The 24766-nt window shown below is 42.3% G+C and overlaps 1 protein-coding gene across 9 annotated transcripts in view; it reads right to left on the bottom strand.

Moving 5' to 3' along the window:
• The window catches only part of GLIS3 (GLIS family zinc finger 3), a 662455-nt gene that overhangs the window by 37107 nt on the left and 600582 nt on the right, over positions 1 to 24766 (bottom strand). For all 9 annotated transcript variants that reach the window (XM_029201554.1, XM_029201560.1, XM_029201553.1 and 6 more), the window contains one exon: positions 12872 to 13040. In XM_029201554.1, the coding sequence (XP_029057387.1) occupies positions 12872 to 13040 (169 nt within the window). The remainder of the gene's footprint in view (positions 1 to 12871; positions 13041 to 24766) is intronic.

The following is a 24766-nucleotide window of genomic DNA, read 5'->3' as shown; positions in this document are numbered from 1 at the left end:
TAAAATATACCCAATGCTTGAGAGCTGTCTAATAGCACTGTGTTAGAATATCTATGAAGCTCGAAAAATTAAAAAACTCTTAGCACTCTTTTCTCTCTTGACTATGGAAAGAGGCTCAAAGAAGGTGAGGCTTTTACTCATCTGGATAATTTCCTAGTTCCAGGAGCAGTTAGTTGTGGTCTTCTGTAAGAGTCTCATTTTTTTGGTACCGGCTTTCCCAACGAATTATCCTGAGCTCACAAATCCATACAATCACAGAATACTTGAGCTGAAGGGCAGTGGAGCACCACTGTATCTAGCCCAGAGACATGAAATGATTTGCCAAAGTCACACAGCTAGTTCTCCAGATACCACTTTATCCCAAGAAGGTAAGACATTCTCTAGTGAAGATGCAAAGCAAGGCAGAGAGATGGCTTGAGGGAGGATGGAAGAGGACTCTTCTGGGCATCTGAGGTTTTTCTCCTCATCACCAGATGATGGGGATGGGGGTACCAGCAACCTACAGCCTTTAAGAATCTGACAATGTGGGCTTCCCTGGTGGCACAGTGGTTGAGAGTCCGCCTGCCGATGCAGGGGACACGGGTTCGTGCCCCGGTCCGGGAAGATCCCACATGCCGCGGAGCGGCTGGGCCCGTGAGCCATGGCCGCTGAGCCTGTGCACCCAGAGCCTGTGCTCCGCAACGGGAGAGGCCACAGCAGTGAGAGGCCCGCGTACCGCAAAAAAAAAAAAAAAATCTGACAATGTGTTTCCCCAGTTTGCTTTGGTGAATTTGCTGATTTCTAAACTGGGGTTCTTTGTGCCCAAGCCAGGCTTATACCTTTAGTCTTTCCAGCTGAATAACGCCTTTCAGTTACACTCTTTCCCTTGTGTATAAATCCAAAGTATTTCTAGGTCAACTAACAACTGTATTTCTTCAAACAAAATTTACTAATAGGCTGTGTTGCAAATCAAGCACATGTCATAAATATGTCTCACTTTTCTTCATTCGTACTGTATACACAAGCAGTGCAAGCCATGTGGGACTGTATGTTTTAGCACTGCTTTGGGGGTTGACACTCTGAAAAGAGGTGTTTTCATGGTCAGCTAGATTAGATGTTGGTTGGTATATGCTTTGGATAGTTACCCCCCGCCCCGCCTTCTTTCTTCCATGGGGGTTATAGACCTCCCAAAGAAGGAAGAATGCAACAGAACAGCTAGTTTCATTGCATTCACATGAAAAATATTATTGATTTGCTGCCAGGGAGTAGAAATAATGAATAGAAACTGGTCTATGGCAGATTTGGGGAGGTATTCTTCATTCCCCCAAAGAATTGTGGGGTATCATCTGTAGTGGTTTTAAAATTCATCTGTGAAAACTAATCAATGAAAAATGGCTTTAGCAGTTGGCTGACTGCAGAGGGGGAAAAAAGGAATCCTTTTCAAAACCTAAAAAGAAAAGCACAGTTTTAAGGATTACACATCTGATTTAACATCTAAAAAAACCCCCCAATGATAATACCCCACTTTGTATAGCCAGACAGTGCTCCATTTTAGTAGTCTTTAGTGGTCTTTATAACGATTTATGAATCACTTCATGAATTCCTGGCTGAATCATCTGGGTGACTATAGTATCTACTTATACTTCCCTTCTGTCTCACAAAAGAGACACTTGGACTCAGTTCAATCCAGATTTGTCCCCGAATGAATCACAGCACGTTACTGGGGGAACTGCAAATTGAATTCTGCTTCTGAGACAATCAAGACCAGCTTTCAGAAATGAAGAAACAGCCTTGGGGAAGTGTGGGTAATTGCAACACTGTCCATCTGGGCAGGACCAAAGCAGGCCAAGAGCTGTATGTCCATCTGCGGACTCTGTTCCAAACTAGTCGAAGAGCTGAAGCCATCCCCAGGAAGGGCTTAGTGTTTCTTTCTCCTTACAAGAGTCTGGGTCAATATTAACTACAAATAATTTATCACGTTGGACGAGACTAAGACTCAAAAATGACTGCCTGAGCCTCCACAGAGCATGACAAAATGAGGGCTGTGAAGTTGGCTATAGGTGAAATGATCACCAAGGCTTTTTAAAAAAGACACATATATATTATAATGAGTGAGTGCTTGTGGGAAATAGAAAGGGTAGAGTGTTCTGGAGGAACGTTTCTCCACTTGGGTTTCGGGAGTAAGTTGTAAGTCAAGAAAACAAAGTAATCAATGCCCAAGGCAGAGAAGTGTATTTTTTCTTGTATACAGTGACATACGGCCCACGGTATCACACTATTATTCCCCTGTGGAAATGCAGAGGGAGGAGGAGAGGACATCCAGGATATGTTACAAAAATGAATTATGCAGGACACATTTAACCAAGAGCCAGGTTTTTTGGAATATCTTGACTGCAGAATTGGCTGTGACTTGGTTGGTTGTCTATTTCAGAATCTGATGTGATGGGGAGAAAGGAAAGAAAAGTCTGATTCTGCCAAATCCTCTTTACAAAAAAAGTGCCAACCAGAAGAAAATTTATCCAGAGTGGTCTTAGACATTTCATGTCAAAAAATTCTGCGGTGAAAAAAAATTCTGTAATGATATCGTCCCTTGGGCAGCTCTGAGTAGGTCAAAGCAAGGAGATTAACTCAGAGTCCTGTGGCAAAGGGAAGACTTTCTCTTGTTCAGCATAGTGCTAGGCATAGAGTTCAGTCTGCTTTGAAATAGAACGCATTAGGTGAAAGAAAAACATTCAGAAGAAAGTGTGATGAGAATGCTAGATGAGAAATGAGAAAAAAAGTGTTATTTTTCTCCAAACGTGAGAAAGAGAGGTATAGGTAGATTAAAAAACAGCTTCTTGCATACCTTTCTCATGGTCACAAACTGAAAACACGAGTCTCTTGACGACATCAGAAGAACTTTTAGAACTAACTTCCAATGAAGTACTCCTGCCAAGTACAGCCAGGTGCCTTTGAAAGCCACTGCCAAATGAGACCTCAGAAGTCAATATAATCCATAAATTTGAAAAGAAACTAGCTGGGTGGTGGTTTCTTCAGTAATAACATGTGCTGTTTATATGTGCTTTTTTTTTCTTCATCTGAAGGATGTCAGGTTACTATTGTAATAACCACAAATGAATTTTCTATACCTTCTTTTGAAGACGAGACTCAACAATTGGCTACAGAAATGAATGAAAAGAAACAGCATATATTTAAAAATTCACAATTAGAGAAGGGCTCTTGGCTCTTACAGATGGAAAGAGCATCAAATCCTCAGATGTTTGCTACCATTTTGTATCTTCAGCACCTCATCCAGTACTATGCAAAGATAATTAATAAATGTTGGCTGTTGCTGTTGAAGAAATACTCTGTTGAAGAGACCACTGGTTCCAAAGACGTGGCTCCCAAATTAGTGCCAATTCTTTTTCTTTTTTTTCCCCCGGTACGCGGGGGAAACCTATAGATTTTCTATAGAGACATAACAACCAGTTTGCAGTCCTTTCTTTAGATCCAAATGAGAGTATAAACAAATGTTTTTTAGAGGAATTGTGGAAATGTGAACACTGGATTTTTTTTTTTTTTTTGCGGTACGCGGGCCTCTCACTGCTGTGGCCTCTCCCGTTGCGGAGCACAGGCTCCAGACGTGCAGGCTCAGCGGCCATGGCTCACAGGCCCAGCTGCTCCGCGGCATGTGGGATCTTCCCGGACCGGGGCACGAACCCATGTCCCCTGCATTGGCAGGCGGACTCTCAACCACTGCGCCACCAGGGAAGCCCAGTGCCAATTCTTGTGTCCAGGTGGATGGTACCTTTGTCGAATTGGTGCAAATGGCCAGTTGAATATTATATTTGTCCAGAAACCAGTTTCTGGTTCTGAGGGGAGAACATCTTCTTCAGGAGAATGATTCCAACCATTACTCTGAGGAAGATGATTAAAACAGAGAAAAGTTTTCCTCCTTGCAACTAAACAGAAAAGCAACTAAAGATTATTTCTCAGAAAAGGAGGCAAGAAGACTAATCCAAAGAACTTTGTCTCTTGGTTTCTGCTCACTTCAATAGACTCCTCACCACTAATGAACAAACAGTCCTTCCCTTGAAAAAAGATGTAGTTTCTTAGGAGCCAATTTCTCCAACTATCCCCACCTGAGAGGGGAAAAGATGAAGGTGATTTCCAGATCACACTGTTAAAACATTAAGCAGAGGCTTTCCTTGGAACAGCCTTTTCTACATCAGAGATGAGGCACTTTGTAATATGTGGATATCTTGACTCGGGCTAGAATGGCTCGTGGGCTTTCACTTTGGGAATTCTGGCTCCGTATGACTTGCTGTTTCAGAGGAAGCGTATGAAAAGAACACATTGCCACATTTGAATACTATAATGGCTTAGCGAACTCCATGTTGCTTCACGCTAATGCACTAAAGTAGAGGTTTCAAGAAAAGGAATTCTATTTTACCTCAAGCATTCCTTGTTACTGTCATGACTCACTTTCCTGATTGAAAATCCAAGGGGACTAAGAAAACATCATCTTGGGCTTCTCATGAAGTGGATTTGTTTGGAATGTGGGAACGCAATAAAGATGGCTGATTTGGCATTCAGAGGTGAAACAACTTCATTGGCACTTAAAAATTATAGTTCCTTTTACAGACCTTCTAATAGATGCCTTGTAATGTGCATTTATAATTAATCTAAAATGATGATTTAGTGCATTTCAAAATTTAAAATCCATGGAAAACATGGTGTGAACATGAACATTCGTTCATGATGTGAACGAATACTTGAACCACAAGTCAAGCCATTTGTTTGCTGGAGTGACACGTGTATGCCCACATCAGCATCTCCTGCTTCGCCATGAAGGGACACAAAGGAGAATGTGGAGATGGAAGTGCATCAATCAGCTGCTCAGGGTTACTGCTGCCTTTCACACTATAAAAATGAGTTTGGGCTTTATTCTAAGTATGGTGGGAACACAGATGTGAGCAGAAAATCCTCAGTGATTCAATTTACGTGTTAAAGGGCAGCTCCTGTTGTGGTGTGCAGCAAAGGCCAGGTGTGCTGGTAGGGTGAAAGTAGAAGGCTGTGGATAAGCAAGGCTGGATGTTGGGAAACCAGTTAGGGGGCTGTTGTACTTGAGAGAGGAGGGGATACTGGTGAGCTGGGTGTGGAGGAGTGGAGCTGGTTAGGCTTCAAATGTATTTGAAGGCAGAGCTAATAGGACTTACAGGTTAATTCTATATGAAAGTGCTTGGGCAAAGGGAGGAATCAAAGTTGACTCCTAGGCTTTTTAGGTTTTTAATAGTAAGCTGAAGACAGCCATGTAGACCTAGCTCATTATTTTCCTCCATTATCAAGAAATATATTGGACTCTGGTAATTAGGCTCATAAAAGTTTCGCAGACCACACTGCATTAAGGAGCCTGGGCTTTATGTAGAGAACAGGCTTTTGTGTATTTGGCTAAGACAGGTGCCCTGGTGACTCTGGCATACATTTCAAAGGCCTCCATATCCTGTAATCCACCCAGAAATTTAAATGAGAGATAGATCAGGGTGGGCTATGGCAGCTAGTTCAGCAATGCCTTGTTGTTGTTGTTTTATTTTTCTTACAGAGGAGCCATTCACAGTCATTAGGTAGGTAAGAAGAAAGTAACAAATATCACCAATTTCCCTGTACGTGTAACTATTACGATTGAGTCAGGGTGGCGTATTTATAAGAAGCTATTAGTAAGGTGAAGATCTCTGTGAGAAGAAAGGTCATTCCAAAGGCCAATAACCCCACTGATATTTTCCAGAGAGGATGAAGCATGGCTGTGCTCATGGATCAATATTTAAGACGTTTTAAGACTGGTGGGCTATTCTGCCCTGGAATAAACATCATGAAGTACCAGGAAAAAAAAAAAAAAAAAAAAAGAAGTACCAGGAATTTTCCACAGATTTAAAGAAAACAGAACAGAAAAAGGACCTCAAGCTTTTCCGTCTAAGATACAATGCTGTATCTCCATTTTCAAGTCTAGGATATTGGAAGTTTCTGCCTCTTTGTGCTCACAGCATCAACATCAGGAACAACATTCGTTACATTCAGCAATTCTCAAGTAGACGTGTGGGGGGGGAGGGGTAGATTTTGGACCCCACATCTCTTAATCTTGATCATCTGTGGAAGTCTCTTTTCTAGAAAGAAACTGACCCCTTAATGGGATGTTAAATGTGGATAACTGTTTTCTGAATATAAAGTGCTGAAGCCCAAAGAGAAAGAATGATGCTCTTGCCCACATGACATTAGGTGAGCATCCTATCAATAGACTCTAACAGAGGATGATGTAGATGCCAATACTCAGGCTGATAACAATGGATATTTGAGGCTTATATTTATTTTCTGACTATGGCTTTTCTCAGTTATTTCAGTGATAAAGACTGACAAGCTTTGTTTGTTTGTTTGTTTTGCCAGTGTTTGTTGCCTTATAAGTCAGCTATCTATGCACGTGGGAAAGGGTCTGTAACACATATCAAGGAGCCTCTGAGAGCAGTGCTCACTGGGTAAATTGCAACTAAATTATGACACACAGCAACGTGGACACTTCTTAATAATACTCAAGTCCTCTCTTTTATAATAAGAACAGTGAGGCCAAGTTATTGATATTAGAGCTCTAACTTTCAGATGTTTGGCACTTTGTCTCTAACATGGAGGTAATTTTTTTTTGACACTGACTCTTCAAAATCTTCTTAAATAGGTCATGACTATATAAACTACAAGCTTGGAATTGCAAGGGGCAAAACTGTCTTTACAAATTGTGTTAAAAAGGGAAATAACACAAAACCCATTGTGTTGCCTTATCAGTCTAGGATATGGAAAGGACAGCCTTTGTCTGCTTGAGGACCAGACAAATCATTCGTACATTCTTCATCATTTCTTCTTCTGTTGGGCACAGAATATGTTCTGAACTCTTGCTGGGTGGATAACAGGATATGGAGGCCTTTGAAATGTACGCCAGAGTCACCAGGGTACCTGTCTTAGTCAAATACACAAAAGCCTGTTCTCTAGATAAAGCCCAAGCTCCTTAACGCAGCTCATGAGCCTCCTCCTACATTTATTTATGAAGCTCCGTCCTCGCTTGTTCTCTCTCCTCTTAGCTTTTGTATATATGACGTTGCCTGGCCGGGTTCTATAGACCTTCAGATTTCAGGGAGATATTTTTTCTTCTATTCCTCCCTCCCCAAGTTTGGGTTAGGTACTCCTTCTGTATGCCTCCACAGCCTCCTGTAGTGCCCCTTCATAGCATCCAAAATTATGATCACCTATTGACCAGGTTAGCTCTTGCTGGACTAGGTACTTTGAGAGGGCCAGGCTCCTGTCAGCCTCATTGACCACTATGTCCTCAGTGTCCAGTATATTGCCTGGTGCCCAAATACCAGCTGACTGAATGATTCAATAAATGAATGAACCTCAATGTTAGGACTGATTTTGATAAACTTTAATATTTTGTATGATGCTTATGATTTTAGCCATTATTGCACACATACTAGAAGATTAAAGAGAGAGAGAAAAGATTATGTGGAGAGAGAGAGAGAATGTGTATGTGTGTCTGTCTATGGAAAAGCTGAGTGGGTGAAGATATCAGTGTCCCTGTTTACTAAGAAAGTCCTACGGTGGGAAGGACAGCAAAGCAGCAGGCCTAGTTTTGAGCTGTTCAGATACTACAGATGCAAATATGTGGGAATAGTTAGTATTGAGCATCTAGTATTAAAGACCACAGGAAAGCAAAGGGAACCCCAGCAATGGGTGATGGCAAGAGACTCCTAGCAGTGTGTGTGTGTGTGTGTGTGTGTGTGTGTGTGTGAACATATGTATTAGAGAAACTATGTATTGTATAGAAGTATGCAGGTTATATAAGATGCTGGAACTTTGAGGTCACCATCCTTCAGACCAATGAATCAAGGGGAGTAATCCTTTCTAGGAATCTCCCACCTGGGCAGTGGGAGTTGGCAATGACCCCGTTTCCTAGGCATTCCCCTCACTGGTCCTTTTCCCTTGTCAAACCTGCCTTAGCATCACAGGAACCCTGGAGGTTACAAGGAAATTTTGGGCTCCTGCCCTCAAAGAACTAATAATCCAGTTAGCAAGTGGACAGCTGGGAAATGGAAAATAAATGAGACAGATTTAACTGGGGAGCTGCAAGAGGCAAGGAGGCTTTCTGGGCTGAAAACTAAGCCAAGCCCCAGGCTGATAACATTTAGTCAAGAATAAGATAATGAGGGAATATCCTTATTGTCTCTTTAGGTAGAGAAAGATCCTGAATTAAGATGCAGAAAACAACCAAGCTAAGTCAGTGAGCAGGTTGGTTTGACTAGAGCTAAAGAACTTTACATAATTGCAAAGACATGACATAGAAAACAATTGCTATTTTTAACCCCTTGGCATCCAGGAAAGCTACAATATGTTCCCAATGGTGAATAAGAAAATGCTATCTGTGAAGACCAGCCCTGGTTACCCAAAGGCGTAGAAAGACTGCACATATATCAAAGTCCCTAGAATTCTAGCAGCATCACATCTGATATGAATGGAAAACAGTAAGGCTTCCCAATACTTCATACAGATTCAAGAAACTGACATTCCTTATTTAGCTAAGGTGTTTAGATTACTTTCTCCAGAAAAATTGCCCCTAACATTCTCTGCTGTTGATTCCTGTACTAGAATGCATTCTCCACGGGGAGAGCACATCCTTTCCTTGTTTTCAGTCTTCTCTGGCTCAGAGGTGGGGCTCGTAGGAAGCCCTTTACATGTCGCTCCACTCTGGTAAATCCACAAGTCCCCTAAACTCTGTCACTTATACAACAGAGCACACCATATTTGTGGCATTCTTTAGAAGGGGAGAGGCAGCCAACATGCTCTTGAACAAGATGAGTGACACAAATCCAGCTGACTTTTTCTCGGGATTGCAAGATTTCTCCATCTCAAAAAGGGACTTCCATCAATGTTTGTTTTCTCTCGTCTAAAAGACATACTTTGAAACCCAATAAATTAACACTTCCGAAGACGCCGAGTTCCCACTGTCGTAAAGTACCACTGGCTCGTTCAATATGACATAGTAAAACACCACTTCCCATAATAATTTTAAATCAACATTAGGTGATGTGGTGTGGTTCAGCTTAAATCACTGAAACGATGCGTCATTCAGATAGTATTTCAAAATAAAAATGGAACCTCGTCAAATTGAGAGAACTTGCATTTACTTTATTTTACGGTGGTAAGGATCAAAGAAACAGATGTTAACTGGATAGATGTAGTGGACCTTTCCTGACTTATGACAGTGACTCAGCCCACTTTATTAACAATTTAAAGCTAAATAAATGATGAATCAATGCCCGCAAAGCAGGAAAAAAAATGCCAGTTTCCCACTAAAAATCGCAAAGTGGATAAACTTATTTCCGTTAGGAAAACTGCTGGGGTTTTTACTGGGGAATTTCCCAGGCAAACAGAGGCAAAGATATATAAACCCAAAGCGGAAGGTAAGCACATTTCCTCTTAGTGTTTTTAAGCTGGACATTAGTGCAAACACAGTGAATAATTCAGGGCTGTTTCTCCAGTCATCCTCATCTCCAAACCTGATTGGAAGAGAGAAACCTCCACGCCCTTGCTCCTGCCAGCTGGGCTGGCATAGGAATGGGGCTCACATCCTGTGGGGAGAGCAGAGCAAAAAGGCAAAGCCACAAAAGTGAAGATATCCACTTCATTCACCCAGCCATGCAAAGTATACCACCTTCCTCTGCCTCTCCATTTTCCCTTCCATGATTATATTATCAGCCACTGCAATCATCTGACAACATCCTCTGGCTTACAAACCTGAATCTCTCAGCCATGCCAAGGTTGCCTGTCCTTATGCCATGTAACAAGCTAGGTGCTTTACCTGCTTTGGTTCCTCTAATCCTAATTCCCCATGAGTGCAAACTAAGGCTCAAAAGAGCTAAGGAACACCCCATCACCTATGTGTTATTCCTGCCCAAAACGAACAAGTTTATTAAGGAGGAAAAAATATCAGACAAGTCCAAACTGTGGAACATTCTGCAAAATAAATCTCCTCAGTTCTTTAGAAACTGTCAATGTCATGAAAAAAGCAATAATAATAATAATGAAGAAGATGATTTTTTTTTTTTTTTTTTTTTTTGCGGTACGCGGGCCTCTCACTGTTGTGGCCTCTCCCGCCGCGGAGCACAGGCTCCGGACGCGCAGGCTCAGCGGCCATGGCTCACGGGCCCAGCCGCTCCGCGGCATGTGGGATCTTCGCGGACCGGGTCATGAACCCGTGTCCCCTGCATCGGCAGGCGGACTCTCAACCACTGCGCCACCAGGGAAGCCCCAAGATATTCTCTCAGATTGGTTCAGAAACAACAGGGAAGCAAGCAAACAGACAAATAAAGGATCTCTCAAGTCAGAAAGAGAGACAGAAAGAGAGAGAGAAGGTGGCAAAATGTTAACAATGGGTGAACATGGGTGCAGGGTATATGGGTGTTCACTGTGCCATTCTTGAAATTTTTTAATATGTTACCAACATTCAAAAGACGAAATTGAAAAAAAAATTATAAAATAAAAAATGAAATGTTAAAAACAAAACCAGAAACAACCCAAGCAGCAGGAGCATCCACGGAACACATTCAAACAATTAGCAACTGTGAGAGCCGGGATTTAATCAGGTGTTTGGGTTGTTGTTGTTTTTGACTCTAATAATGGTTAAAATCTTTTTCTACATTGATTCTTTTAAAGGCTGTGTACAAAAAAGAAGACACACAGATTACTTTTTTCTTATATTCTTGTAAAGAGTCTTTATAACTACCAATAAGATGAGACAAAGAGGAGGAAGTCCCTATGGATGGTTTCTTAGCTTCACTACCTTGTAGGGTATGATGCTTGGCCAGGCAGAATGAAATGGGATGATGAAAAGCCCACAGATAATATCATTTAAAACTCATCTGGGAACTAAATAAAATCCTAAAATGAATAAGCTCATCTGAACTTATAGAAATACATCCAACAACTGGCAAGTCTGTGAACTTAATAGATGATTATCATTTGCACTGCTTTGCTGACAGATCCTGTGAGAGAAGGCTAATAATTTGTTTACACAAAACCATGTACATAGAAGTGTTAGGATTAAGTCTAACATATTCTGATCCATGTTTCAATTGCCTACCAGACACATCCACCTGGATGTTTTACAGCCACCTGAAAGTCCAAACCCTAAAGTCCATTTATTATCATTCCTTCTTTCCCACCCTCACCTCTACTCAAAACCCTCTTTTCCTTTGTTAACGGCACCATTTTCCATCTTGATGTCTCGGGGTGTAACTTAGGAATGAATTTTGGTCCCTCCTGTTTACCCCACACATATATTTATAATTAGTGATTCTGCCTCCTAACTAATAGCCCTTGAATAAATTCTCCATCCTGACTGCTTTGCCTTAGCTCAGGTCCTCATATTGTTCATAAGGACTTCTATAATAACCTCCTTCTTATTTTCCCTACCTTTCATCCCTGCTTCAAACCTCAATTACTTTACCATCTTGTCACCTGAGTTGCTTCTCTAAAATGACAATCTGATGTGTTTCTCTCCTAATAAAGGGTCTATAATGGTTCTTCACTTCCAGTAGGGTCAGGGGTAAAATCTTCAGCGTGGTTGTTCCCCATGAGCCAACCCATTCTCACCTGACTTCATCCGCCATGTCTACCTGATGATGCCACCTGAGTTACTGGTGCCTTGCTCCCTCCATGTGTCCTTCCCCCTCTCATGTCTTACATATGTTCCTCTGGCTACCTTGGATGCTCTTCCCCATTTATCCACCTGGAAGAGGCTTAATCTTCCTGTAATGCCTAGATCACTCTTGTCTTTCTTTTCTCCCCCTCCCCAAGGCAGAGATAGAGCTTTTGTGGCACCTCTGTTACATCATTTATCCAACCAGCATTACTATATGTTGTTTGCATGTCTGTCTTCACTACCAAATCCTATAATGGCAGGACCAGGTTTTCATCATCTTTTCATCTTCAGCAAAATGTACGACGCATAGCAAGTATTCAACAGATGCTTATTAAATGAACAGATGTATTAATAAAGGGTAGGCATAAAATTTAAAAATATGGCTTAGTGGACTTAAAAACACATTAAAAAACTCCTAGACCAGGCCAACACCAACAAAACCACAGACTGCTGGTGAAATCAAAGATTCAAAACTTTTACTCCAGTTGCCTATTCAACCCATTATTTTGTCTACCAAATGCCTACTATTCCAGGATTGCATAGGGGTGCCCACAAGAACTTTTTCCCGTGGATGTCTAGGTCAATTCAAGCCAGATGACGAGTGGAGAGGAGAATGAAAGAAGTAGCATGCTGTCCACACCACTGGAGGGGTGGGCAGTCCAAAGACAGGGACCGAAGTGTCAAGGTTGAAAAATTTTCTCCCAGAAACTCTTTATGAGAGTGGTATCAACATAAAGTATTCAGTGAACAGCCCCTTTCTGGTAGTGCGTATAAAATCCTGTGCCCTTTTATGCTATATTCTTAAGATAACACCACTGATCTATGTGCTGAAGGTACCATCTTACATCTGGAAAGCGTGTCAACCTGTAGGGACATTACCTTAAAATTGAGTCCCTGAAACAAACTGAGGAATGACAGGAACATTCTGATGTATTTCCCCAGCATCAGACACTTCAGTGGGCTATTGCCAGTATCTATTTTTTTTCCCATGGAAAATAAAACAGGTAATGAGATATTCGGTTCACGTGTTTTGTGCATGTACTTTTAAAATGTCACCTTTGGGTAATTCAACCCACCAATGGATTATTAATAAACTTCAGCAACTGTCAAAGCTCTTCTTGGTGGAGGGAGGTTTGGCGGTGCCACCTATTAGAAGAGAGAGACGGATGGCCTTACCTCTCAGCTCCCGCGTCCGCAGCTGTGGGTGCAGGTAACTGGGAGGAGGGGTTGCGGGAGCTCCCCTGTACATTATGTCCCGGAGAAGGGTGACTGACAGGATGTGGGGTTGGCATGGCCCCAGCAGCTGTCCCGCTTCGGCCTGAATGATTGCTGGAGAAAACTGAAGCTGAAATCAAGGGAGAACAAGCATCAGACTGCGCCCCAAATGAAGCACGCACTCTTTAAATACTGAAGGCTGACAGCAAGCACATTTTAGGGGCTTGTTTTTCTCTTTGGTGGTTTTAAGGGAACAGTTCTCCCCTTATTGGATATACACAGCTTTTGTGTTTATGGTGGAACAGGTTCCCCGGATAATGTGCCTTTACTGCTGTCTGAGGAGTCCATGTTCAGCTCGCTCCAGGCTGACATTCACGGTTCGTCTCATAAGAGCTGCCTTGCCCGGCAAGTTCCCTGTCTGGACACTGTATAATTAGCCAATCTTGTAGTGTCTGCACCTGGGCGAAGGTCTCTGTATTAGCACTTTTCAGTCACAGGGGAGGACAGTCAGGTAACAGAATATGCGGTCTGCTGACCCAGAAGGATACAACACAGGCCTTCTTCCTCTTCTCCGTGCTGCAGTGAGGCGCTGTGGGTCATGCCCAGTCTCCGTGTCACTGCTAAATCAATGTAATGAGAACAGAGCTTCCCCTGATCCTAGTACCAATGCAGCATCCTACACTCTTAACTTCAGAGTCTAACCGACCCTGGGCATTTCCCAAAGGTGTGATGGATAAATGTACTTAGTCTTCAGCAAACATGACTCCTCTCCCAACACCACAAAATATGGAAAAGGGGCCTCAAAAACTGCTCCGGGATCTTCTCCCGCTGTTGTCTACTATGACACAGAGTGTGAGTTACAGCCTCGTTGTTGGGGGCAGCCTAGCCTTTGAGAACTGTACGTGACCTCAAACTTAAATATGTGCCCATTTAGATCGGCTAATTGGTACCATGTCACAGAAGAAACTGGGGCTTGTCACTTTCGGAGTCTATCACTATCAGAGAAGCTCTCTCAGTGCCTGGATCTACTCAGCAGACGTCTCATTATGCTGCAATCATACCAGCATCATTATGCTGACTCTCTTTAACTTCCTTCTCTATACAAAGCTATGCCAAGCTTTATACCCATCTTTGCTCTTTTTGAACTTACTCTACTGATATCAAATAAATGGATTTTTTAAAAATTTAAAAAACCAGGTTCAGGATTAAGAAAAAAAAGCCACATAATCAAAGAGATTTGAAGGTTTAAAAGTTCAGGGAGCTGTATTTTTAGACCAGCACCACTTTTCTCCAACCTCTCCAGGATAGAGTTAATACCCCCAAATGACCCAGCCCCTGAAAGCTTAATCCAATGGAACAAGAGTTCAAGTACTTAAAGGAACTTGTGAAGAAGCAGAATTATCATCTTCGCGCTCAAAAAGCTACTGATAGGAGTGTGATCTCATTTGAAGGTTTTGTTTTTGGTAAGTCAGCATTGTGTCAGGTTAACTCTTGTCCTTAGACGCCTGCATCCTCCACAGTCTTCCAAGTCCTGAAGAGGTGGTGAGACTAGAAAATGCTTACCAGCTCAAAAGGGCAATGCAGAGCTTCTGCTGTGTGTCAGCCTCCAGAAAAGTTGCACATTTGCAAACTCGCTAGAGTCACCTTATGGATCACTACCTCATTTATGCTCAGCTTGCTCAAGCAACCACATTCTGCTTGTATTCCAAATAATAATTTTACCCACGGGAGAAGGCTGTTTGGATTGACTGCGGCAATAGTTTCAATACGGTGTTTGTCAGCATGAAGCTTGGTGTTTTATATACTATTCCAAAAACTAATGGAATAATAAGACGGTCACAGAGACACTGTGGAAACACAGCTAACTTTTTTCTGCCTTAATGTAGAAACGTGAGCTCTCCTATTTATTTTGTTGTAGTTGCTGAATGCACCCATCACTTATTATCCGCTGGAGGTATTTTTGTATATATGTGTGTGTGTTTTTCACAAAGAAGTGCTGCCTTGCTGTTTACAACCCATGAGCAACAGAGAAACTTGGTGTACACACTCCATGCTCTGCTCTATGCTTCAATAGAAAATGTGCTGCTTCCCAAAGGCCTACATTAGCTATATTAGCCGTGTTTTTGCATCAGTTGCAAAGAAATAGGCTGGGAAATTTGGTATTGTGTGCAGCCTGCCACACACTGAAAGTTAGGCCTGGTTAAGGTCCTCTCCTTCAGCCCGCTTAATAGCCAGGACCAACCATCCATCATCATGCATCCATCCATCTATCCTCCAACCATTAATTTTTAAATTCAATATTTATTTGGTGCCTACTACATGCTAGCCACTCTACAATATGTGTGCCCCTGTCCTTGCGGAGGTTGCAGTTGAATGAGGGGAACAGACCTCTATAAATCCTTATACCAAAATACTGAGACTTACTAGTATAGAACATCAAACGGTGTTCAACACTTTAACACACTGCCTTATTTGTGCCCCCCAAATCCCAAAATGTGCCCTGAACTCTGGCCAAATCAGACAACTGACCACACCTCAACTATGTCATGGCAATTTACGTTATTATGCTTTTGCCTGTAATGTCCTCTACCTTTCTGTACTTATTTTAATATTTTTGCTGTGTGTGCAGAGTTACTTGCGTTCTTCTCATTCCTCTCTCAGCGGCCAATTATTCCACAAATATTTACGGAGTACCTACCATCTGGCAGACACTGAGCCAGGTTCTGGGATAGACTAGTGAACCAGACACCCTTGGTGCCTACTGTCTCCAACACGTCATTCATGTTTGTCAACACGTCATTCATGTTTGTTGAGTAAACAAAGACGAACACAATCTAAATGCCACTGGAGTCCGTCTTGGGCTCCGTGAGTAGGACAAGGACAGAAAGGAACATCTATCCACCAACTCCTGTTCCCCGCTGGTAAAGGGTGTTACTTCTCTCACACTTCCAAGTAGGCGCATGCACCACAGTGGCTAAAGGTTCTCAGAGATGTCCAAGACCAGGGCATCAGAGAAGCCTGGGGACAGAAAGCCAGTGCAGTTGAGGGGATGCTGCCAAGTTATGCCTGGTTGCCGTAGCAATGGCCACTGGTAGGAACACGTGGTGAAGGGGATGTGAGGTGGGACATAAGAGGTGTGTGGTTTAGGGCCGGAGGCTCAGAAACATGCCCTCCAGCTGTGCTGAGGTCACGTGTTGACTGACCAACAGTCAAACACACATCTACAGCCCTTCCTTCCACTGCTACAGCCAGTGAATGACACTGGAACAGGCAGAGACCCTTTGACTGCAGACCCCACAAGAGGAAGAAAGGGAGGCTTTAGGGTTCAATTTAAAGTATATAAAAAAAGTGTATGAAACAGTTTCTTACGTAGGGTGTAAGAAATTGCCTGTCAGCAAAATGAAGCCTGGGACTTGCCTCTATATTCTAACAAATGGGATGAGAAATGTAAGACAAATTCTCTTCTGGTTAGATAACCTAGAAGAGGCTTATAATTCAGTGTCTACACAGAGCACTTTGCATGCAGAGCCCAGGGCAATGTTTGTGGATGTTGCCTGGGATCAATATAATGACCAGAGATTCAGAGGAAGTAACAACAGAGCATGGCTTTCCAACATTCATCCAACTCCCATCTCACATATCCTTCGTATAAAATGGACAAAACTCTGGAGTCAGGTATCAGTGGCTTCAGTAGGATTGCCTTTGACCTCTACCAAAGATCCACATTTCTTAGAAATTGCCACTATGGCACAGGAAATGCCTCTTACTTACACTGACTTCTAGGAATTTCCAGCTATCAAAGTCATACATCCAGGATTCTATCTTACTATAGTCTAAGAATATTCATTCATTCAAACACAATTTTCCAGCCCTTACTCTGTACTAGGCAGGCACTAGTCTCTTAATGTTTGAAGTCAAATACCTGAGACCTTCACACAGACCTGCCCACCACAACAAATACTTACAGACAGATGCTCAGGCTTTGCCAAGTGATTTTTTTTAACCTCAGGAAGAAAATCTCCATGTCAGAGTGCAAGTGTAAGGTCATTCACAAAAGGAAAAATTTCCTTCCAAAATGATTTTCCAAACTCCACTAATGGGGCATACAATGAGGCCTATTAATCAAAGCATAAGGAGGAGAACTGAACCCTCCAGCATCTAGGGCAATATTAACAAAGCTGTTGTGATCAAATCAGGCAGCACACACAGGCTACCTACGGGCGCGGCCTCCATTGTCTATGTCACCTCAGGGGTCACTGTTGACCTCAAGGCTGGAGGAGGGCTTTTAGGTGAGCCTCTAGACTGCACTGGTGCCTGGCAGCTGGACAACTGATTAGGCACGGCGGAGCAACATATTGGAAATTCCGATTGCTTTTGTGATTAAGAGATGGTGGACTCCCCAAGGGAATAAAAGCTTGGTCTTGAGATGAATTTGTGAGCCCTACTTCCAGCAGAGGACCAGGAGCTGGCCTCCCTGCTGCTTTAGTCTTTCTTTCTCTCTGGGGCTTAGCTCGCTACAGTCCCTCACCCCATCTCCTTATAGAGGTAGGTGGAGGTGACTCAGTTGGGCTTTTTAATTTTGACAAAGCAGCATCTGTTGATCTGTGTGGTCCCCAGATGCCATGTCACCAGCTACTGGGACCAGGGCATTCTAGTCTCGAGGCTTTAACTGGCTCAGGTTAGTTTGGGTTAACAGGCAGCACTCTCTCTATCCAAATGAAAACCATTAATCTATAAGTCTAATGGGTGTGGACAGGGCACCCTTGGGGACACTTCAGCTGTCATGTATTCACTGTGTGACTAGAGAAAGGCAAGGAGTTTTTCAGGCAAGGAAACTTCCTGAAATGATGTCTACTTGTCTCAGGCCCATCCCCAGAGACAGGGAAGGCTACCATAGGCATTGTTTCATGACTATGTTTTCATTGTTTTAGAGGGCAGGGAAGAAGACCTCCCTTGTCAGGCTGAGGTATATTAAAAACAGTCAACTGGAGGGCATATTTCTGTTCAAAACTGTATGGGCAGCTAGAATCCTGCTTCTCCAGCTTTAATTTGCAAACAATTCACCAGGGTAAAATATTGATTCGGATTCACTAGGTCTTGGAGGCAGCAAGTGCTGAGATTCTGAACTTCTATCAAATTCCCAAAGTCCCAGGCAATGCTGGGGTTGCTGGTCTGGGGACTGCACTTTGAGCAGTAGGTGTTGGACCATATCTCTGCTGTATTTCATCTTCTTGCCTGCCCCATGCCCCAGATTCAATAGATGACATTTATTTAGTACTTTGCAAACCTTTCTCCAGTTTACTATTGAGGAACTTGAGGCCTAATCAGGTTCTTGATTAGGTTACCTGGCGTATGTAGGTCTTGTGGCTGGTAAGTAGTGGACCTGGAATTCAAACTTGGGAAACCTGATTTCAGATCATGTGCCTCTAACCATCACACATATTGCCTCTCAAATGCAAGATGGATGCAAAAACAAAGGCGTAAGAGTGTTGATACCGTATCAGAACCCTTGCATACTCCACTTGTAAAGGCTGCTTGGAGTCACTAGGCACTCCTCCCCCACCACACACAAAGCACACGGGTAGTTTTAACCACCAAAATGCTGGTTAGGATCCAAAAAGTAGATTCCCATTTTTGCTTCTATCCAGCCTAAAAGTACTAAAGTGACCTCAATGTGGCTGAAATTTTCCAGCTCTGAAAATTAACTCAAGCAAGAAATTAACTGAATTATTTGGTTTGGAAAACAAACAGCTGGTAGGAGATGGGCTTTTTCTGAAATAAAGATTTCAGATGCTTGTCAGGAGCATGTCGATCCACTGGTGGGAAAGAAGGAAGGCAGGGAGGGGTTCTTCATGAGCAATCAGATATATGCACCTGTTACCACAAGCGAGCACGATGTTGATGTCGTGGGCTGAAAGGCCACTGCCTCTGTCAATAATGCATGAAGAAGAGAAGTACTGGGCAGATCTGTTGCCACCTAGCAGTTACAGTAAATATGCTTTCAGAGTCATTTATGATTACTTGAAAAGCCATGGTGTTGCACTTCATAGAGGGCCTGCTCTCATAGGACAAGGGGAACCAATCTTATCCATAGATTGTGAATTCACTTATAATCAGTGCCAGAGTTGGGACACAGAGGAATGACATTTAATGCTTGGTGGCTGGTACATGGGAAGGGGTATGGGCTCACTACTCATCTCTTGGGCATTATTTCCAGGGTCTGGGTACAGAGGGGTAAACTAATCAATGAAATCAGGCTAAGTCGGCTTTCACAGAGATATTAAAAAATAATTAGAGGCCCCATTCAAATGGTGAGCTCAATCTTGTCTCTGTCTTTCCTCCTCAAGGCTCCCTCCAGGAGAAATTTGAACCTAGGAAGGATTCAGGAAATGACTGAACTGCAATGAAAATTTTAGCTACTTTGGCCTACCAGAAATTGGGCACTCAGGAGCGATAGTGTCAGGGTGGTTATTAAAGGAACAAAGAGTACGCACTGGGAGTCAGATGGACCTGGGTTTGAAAATGAGCTTTACCAATTACTAGCAATGTGTCTTGGGCAAGTCACTTAACCTAAGCTCAGTTTCTTCATCTTAAATAAGGATAATACCTCACAGGATGGCGAGGAGGATTATACAATATATAGGAAACACTTAGCATAGTGTTAAGTATGTCTGGACCATGGTTAAGTGCTCGACAAACCATTGTTGCTATTCCTTGCCTATTTATATTATTGTAATTATTCCTATAATTAACAGGATGGAGAAGACAAAGGCATGTTGCTCCAAAATGGTAAATCTCCAATAAAGAATGGCTTCTTACCTAAAGATGCATATAAATATAAACTGTGAACTAGAGTCATTTTAAAATGCAAAAGAGCATATACATCATACTCTCTAATAATAAGCATTTTTTGTTCAACTTTTCTAATGCAAGTTGGTATAAAGTGTTCAGGGCCTGTGAAAGAATCCTCATAGGGTTAAAATGCTGTACTTTATTTTACATGAGTAATAAACACCTTTGAGTTACAACCCATAATGCGTTTCAGTTTAAAAGATAAGTCATTTTCAAGCATGACTGCACTTCGTTAAGGAGCGAAAATGGGCTGTTACTAAAATGTCAACACAGTTGTCCCCCTTGAAGCTTAGTTTATCTTGAAGTATTTTTACATTTTCAGCACTTCTTTGTGTTTGTTTCTCCAACAGCATAAAGATCCAGCCGTGGTTAATTTTCAGAATTCAAAAAAGACTTCCCTTCAGTCATTCTGAAGAAAATGACCAACACGGGGCAGGGCGGGGGGGTGGTGGTGACTGGAGTTTTGGTCCTCAATGATGAAAACTTGTGTCCCAATACCTTCTGCAGTTCTTTGTATTTCACCATGAAACCATTCAGTTGCACTGTTGTTCAGTGGAAAATGCTCTCATGACCTAAATCCACAAACCAGAGAGTTTTCTAGCAAGGAAAAGGTCCCGGTACAGGCACTTGGAAGGCTGAATTTGAGGTTAATTGGAGAATGGGAGAGAGATGGCAGCTAATCCTCGCCTGCTCGCTATGAGCAGAAGGGGCTAGTTCCTCTTTTTCTTTCCTCCTAATGTCTGGGCACTTCCCCCCTCTTCTCTTTCTCCATCAGGAAGGGTATCATTCCGTATTCCATCTGTATTAGGAAAAAGAAGCTTCTTAAGGGTTTGCCCTGTCAGCTCTCTAATCTTTCCCTTCTCCTCGAGGCATGAATAATTTTAACATTGCCAATCCCTAAAAATCTATTCTTTCTGCCTGTCTTTTTTTTCTCCCACTTTGCAGTGTAGAGTATCATTATCCAGCAGCCCTGATAAGAGGATAATGAAACAATCCCTCCTCAACTGGATCGGGTGGCTGTCAGAGTAAAGTGACACTACCTGTACATCCTTGACATGCTACCCCAAGCTAATTGATGGCAAACAATGGTAACTGTCACCTGTGCACTAAGACAAAGAAAACATACTCATGTCACCTGATGGGAGAGCTACCTGGCAACCGATAAACAAATGTGTTAGGGAGATGTCCTATTAAGGTAAGAGAGGGTACATCTCTGAAGAACGTGCCTATTAACTCTGAGCGTAAGAGTGCTGCTGTTCACTGGGGAACAGAAATAAACACGGTAAAATGAAAGTTTATTGATGTCTGGACAGTTACATGAATATTCAGGTTCTCTTACAAATAGATATTCCCACATGAGCTCCAAACATCTATGTAGGCTGCTCAATTACATTTCCACATCATGCAGCTGGATTTATAGCCAGGAAAGAAGTTATTAGTGTTTGGAAGAGGATACATGCTTACATGCCTTTCTGGAACACATGGCAACACAACGAGAAGATAATGGCTGACATCATGCATGTAAATGCCAAAGGTTACCATCAAACATTCTGAAACACCAGGTGTAATTAACTTCATGTTAGGAAAAGCTTCTAAAACATCTGCATTTCAGAACAAAGACAGTTAGTTACAAGTAGAATGGCATCACCTGGCAGCTGTCTCAAATTCTCTGTGACCAGCATTTCACGCAGCCCTCTTGGGTCTTTCCAGACAATGCATGACATATCTAACCTCAAATCTCATACCTTAGCTTTCTTTCCTTCACTTCCCAACCTGCACACTTATTTGCTCGCAGAGAGTTAGTTATAGAGAAAGTCATTAAAATAATTTGAACCAGCAAACAACTCAGACTACTCTGAAAAAAATCCAGTATTGCATCTGTGTGTTATGTTATCCCATTCTGAGCAGAGTAGGAGAGCAGAAAGAAAGAAGAAAGATGGAGCAGGAATGGACAACCATTCCTGGAAGTTCTTACAGGAATGTTCCTCATCTCTTTTTTTGCAAATAAAGTCCGACTCAGTCAAAAAACCAGAAATTTTAGTAAAAAAACATACTGGGTTCTCCAACTCCTCATTATTCATCCCTTAGCTATCTCCTACCTGTATCATGTTAACCACAAAAGATGTTTCCTCCCTTTCAGATACTGCTGAGACAACTCCACCCACTCTAATTTCATGTGACTTCTGAAAACATTTCACAGAGAAGGCTTTCTGGAAACAGATTTTTAGCACTGATAGCCAATCCAATTTTTAATGCAACATTCTTTCAGCCAACTCAAGAGCTGATTTACCAACTCTGAACTCTCCCAGCACACCTCTCCCTTTCCTAGCTCTGTATGATGGAGTTACAATAGCCCTTTTGGGGAACTGTGCTATAGCGGGGAACCGAAGCCTGCAATTACCACTAACCCTGGGAAAACCTCCATAGCTGAAGAATTTGGTTTCCTTGTGACTCCAGAGAAACCCTTCCCTCTTTTTTCACACTTTGCCCACGAAGTGGACACTCTTCCCATTTTTGCCTTCAGATACTCAGTATTTCTTCCTAGTTTACTTTCAAGATAGACTCTGACAAGTCATTTACATGTTATCCTGAATTTATGCTCACATACAACCTTTCTCAAGGAATTTAAAGGCTTTTCTCTACCTGTGGAATGGACAGTTGTCTTCAGTTATATGAACTTCAAGCATCTTTGCTGCTGGTAGAAAGTTATTTTTGAGGAAGTAAGCATCTTTCCTGTTGGAAAGTGACCACATGGGTTCCTAAAGTTCAATATTTCAACTTCTTCTTTTTTTTTTTTTTTTGCATTACGCGGGCCTCTCATTGTTGTGGCCTCTCCTGTTGCGGAGCACAGGCTCCGGACGCCCAGGCTCAGCGGCCATGGCTCACAGGCCCAGCCGCTCCACGGCATGTGGGATCTTCCCAGACCGGGGCACGAACCCGTGTCCCCTGCATCGGCAGGTGGGCTCTCAACCACTGCGCCAGCAGGGAAGCCCAATATTTTAACTTTTTGCTTTTGTCCTGGACATTAACATATATCTACAACAGACCTGGATTTTAGACAACATAATCCTGGATATTCAAGGGTTTGAGACTTTTCTCTTTTTAGGAAAAATAGACCTGGGTAGAATTAAACTATGACTGCTTCCTCTCATTGCTCTGTCACCCTTGGGCTCATCAGAACCAGAACCACATCTTGCCTATCTTCTGGAAGCTTCTTCCTAAGGGGAAGCCACAACACTGAGGGCTTACACCTTCCCACCATGGCTCAGGCTGCATCTGAAGGTGTTTGCTTGCAACGTGAGGACTTTACTGCTGATAATTCCGTTTGAAAGCCAGTACATTCAGGGTTCCACAGAATGCCCAAGGGAGGACTAGGAATGCTAGGCAATAGGCAGTACAAGTAGTCTGGATCCCTTCAACTAAAACAGCTCTGCTGTGATCTGTTTTAAGCACTGGGCCTTATAAAAATCTCTGCAAACCCATGGACTAGAAAACTACTAAAATATTTGCTATATCTAAAATATTACAGGGATCAACAAAACCTTATGTACTAGAAGATTTTTAAAACAAAATATGATTAAATACATGGAAGCCAGGGACTTCCCTGGTGATCCAGTGGGTAACACTCTGTGCTCCCAGTGCAGGGGGCCTGGGTTGGATCCCTGGTTGGGGAACTAGATCCCGCATGCATGCCACAACTAAAGATCCCACATGCCACAACTAAGACCTGGCACAGCCAAAATAATATATAAATAAATAAATATTAAAAAAAAATACATGGAAGCCATAAGCTTCCTTGATCTCTCTCAGTAATTGATGAATGTCCCAGATGTAAATATAAAGCAGTGGTTGGCAAACCTTTTCCATAAAGGGCCAGACAGTAAATATTTTAGGCTTTGCAGGCAAGAGGCAATGTCCTCAATTCTTTGAGCAACTGTTCTCACTTAAAGGCTAAAAATCTTTTCTACATTTTACATTTAAAAATCTTAAAACCCTCCTTAACTCTCAGGCCATGCAAAAACAGGAGGCAGGCAAGCCAGATTTGACCCATGGTGTTATACATTAGCTGTTGCATGTTAACTACTAAGAACCCTCATGAAAAGACTAGAGAACTGTTTTGAAATATGGAAAAGCAATTTGAAGTAAGCAAGTAGTCAAGAACAGTTTTCTAGACACTTTGTAGTGTATTTTGAGAAAAATGACATGTCCTGGAAGAGTCTATTTACAAAATGACATTAGGAGGGACCAAGGTTATACCTCAGCAAGGTCAACACAATGATTGTGTAAAACTGTGTTGGTCAAAGTCATCAATCCTATTTCTTTTTTCCTCCTCCTACCTCACCCTCACAGATTCAATGTTGATTAAGTTCATTTATCAACCAGGCACCTTTTCACTCTGTAATGACCAGCCTAAGTATACTTCTAATCTTTATGGCAACCGAAAAAATGTCTAATGTACAGATCTGAAGTTGGGTCTTAGAATATGGGAGTTCTGAGTCCTCATCTTGACTTGAATTCTTCTCAGAAGGAATAATTTATCTCAGGACAGCTATTTCTAAACTCCAAGTAGTAGCACCCAGTACTAAAAGGAATGGATAGAAGAGGTTCTAGTCCCTGTCACAGACATGGACTTGGTTTCTAAGTAATTCTCTAAGCTTTTAAGCAAAGAGGAAGGAAAAAAAAGAAAGGAGCATCAATTGAGCATCTAACAGAGGCAGGGAGTGTACTGAACTCTCATATGTGAACTCACCTAATTCTCACCATTAGTGAGAATGGAATCAGTAACCTTACCACCATTTTACAAAGAGGAAAGCTAATCTCCCCAAACTAAACATTCAGTGAGTGGAGAGGCAGGATTGGGGCTCAGATTTAGCCCCACGTTCTTTCTGTCATAGCACACTGGCCTATTAATAACAAAAACAAACAAAAAATGGTGTTATGTTTGAATACACAAACACTGGTACCCATCAAAACAGAATTTGGACTTTGTGATTCTGGGTGCAT

This window comes from Monodon monoceros, unplaced genomic scaffold, assembly GCF_005190385.1.
Source record: "Monodon monoceros isolate NGI ecotype Baffin Bay Population unplaced genomic scaffold, NGI_Narwhal_1 Super_Scaffold_5, whole genome shotgun sequence".
Classification (NCBI taxonomy): Eukaryota; Metazoa; Chordata; class Mammalia; order Artiodactyla; family Monodontidae; genus Monodon; species Monodon monoceros.
The sequence above is the reverse complement of the archived record's forward strand: the minus strand, read 5'-3'. Positions and strand labels throughout refer to the sequence as shown.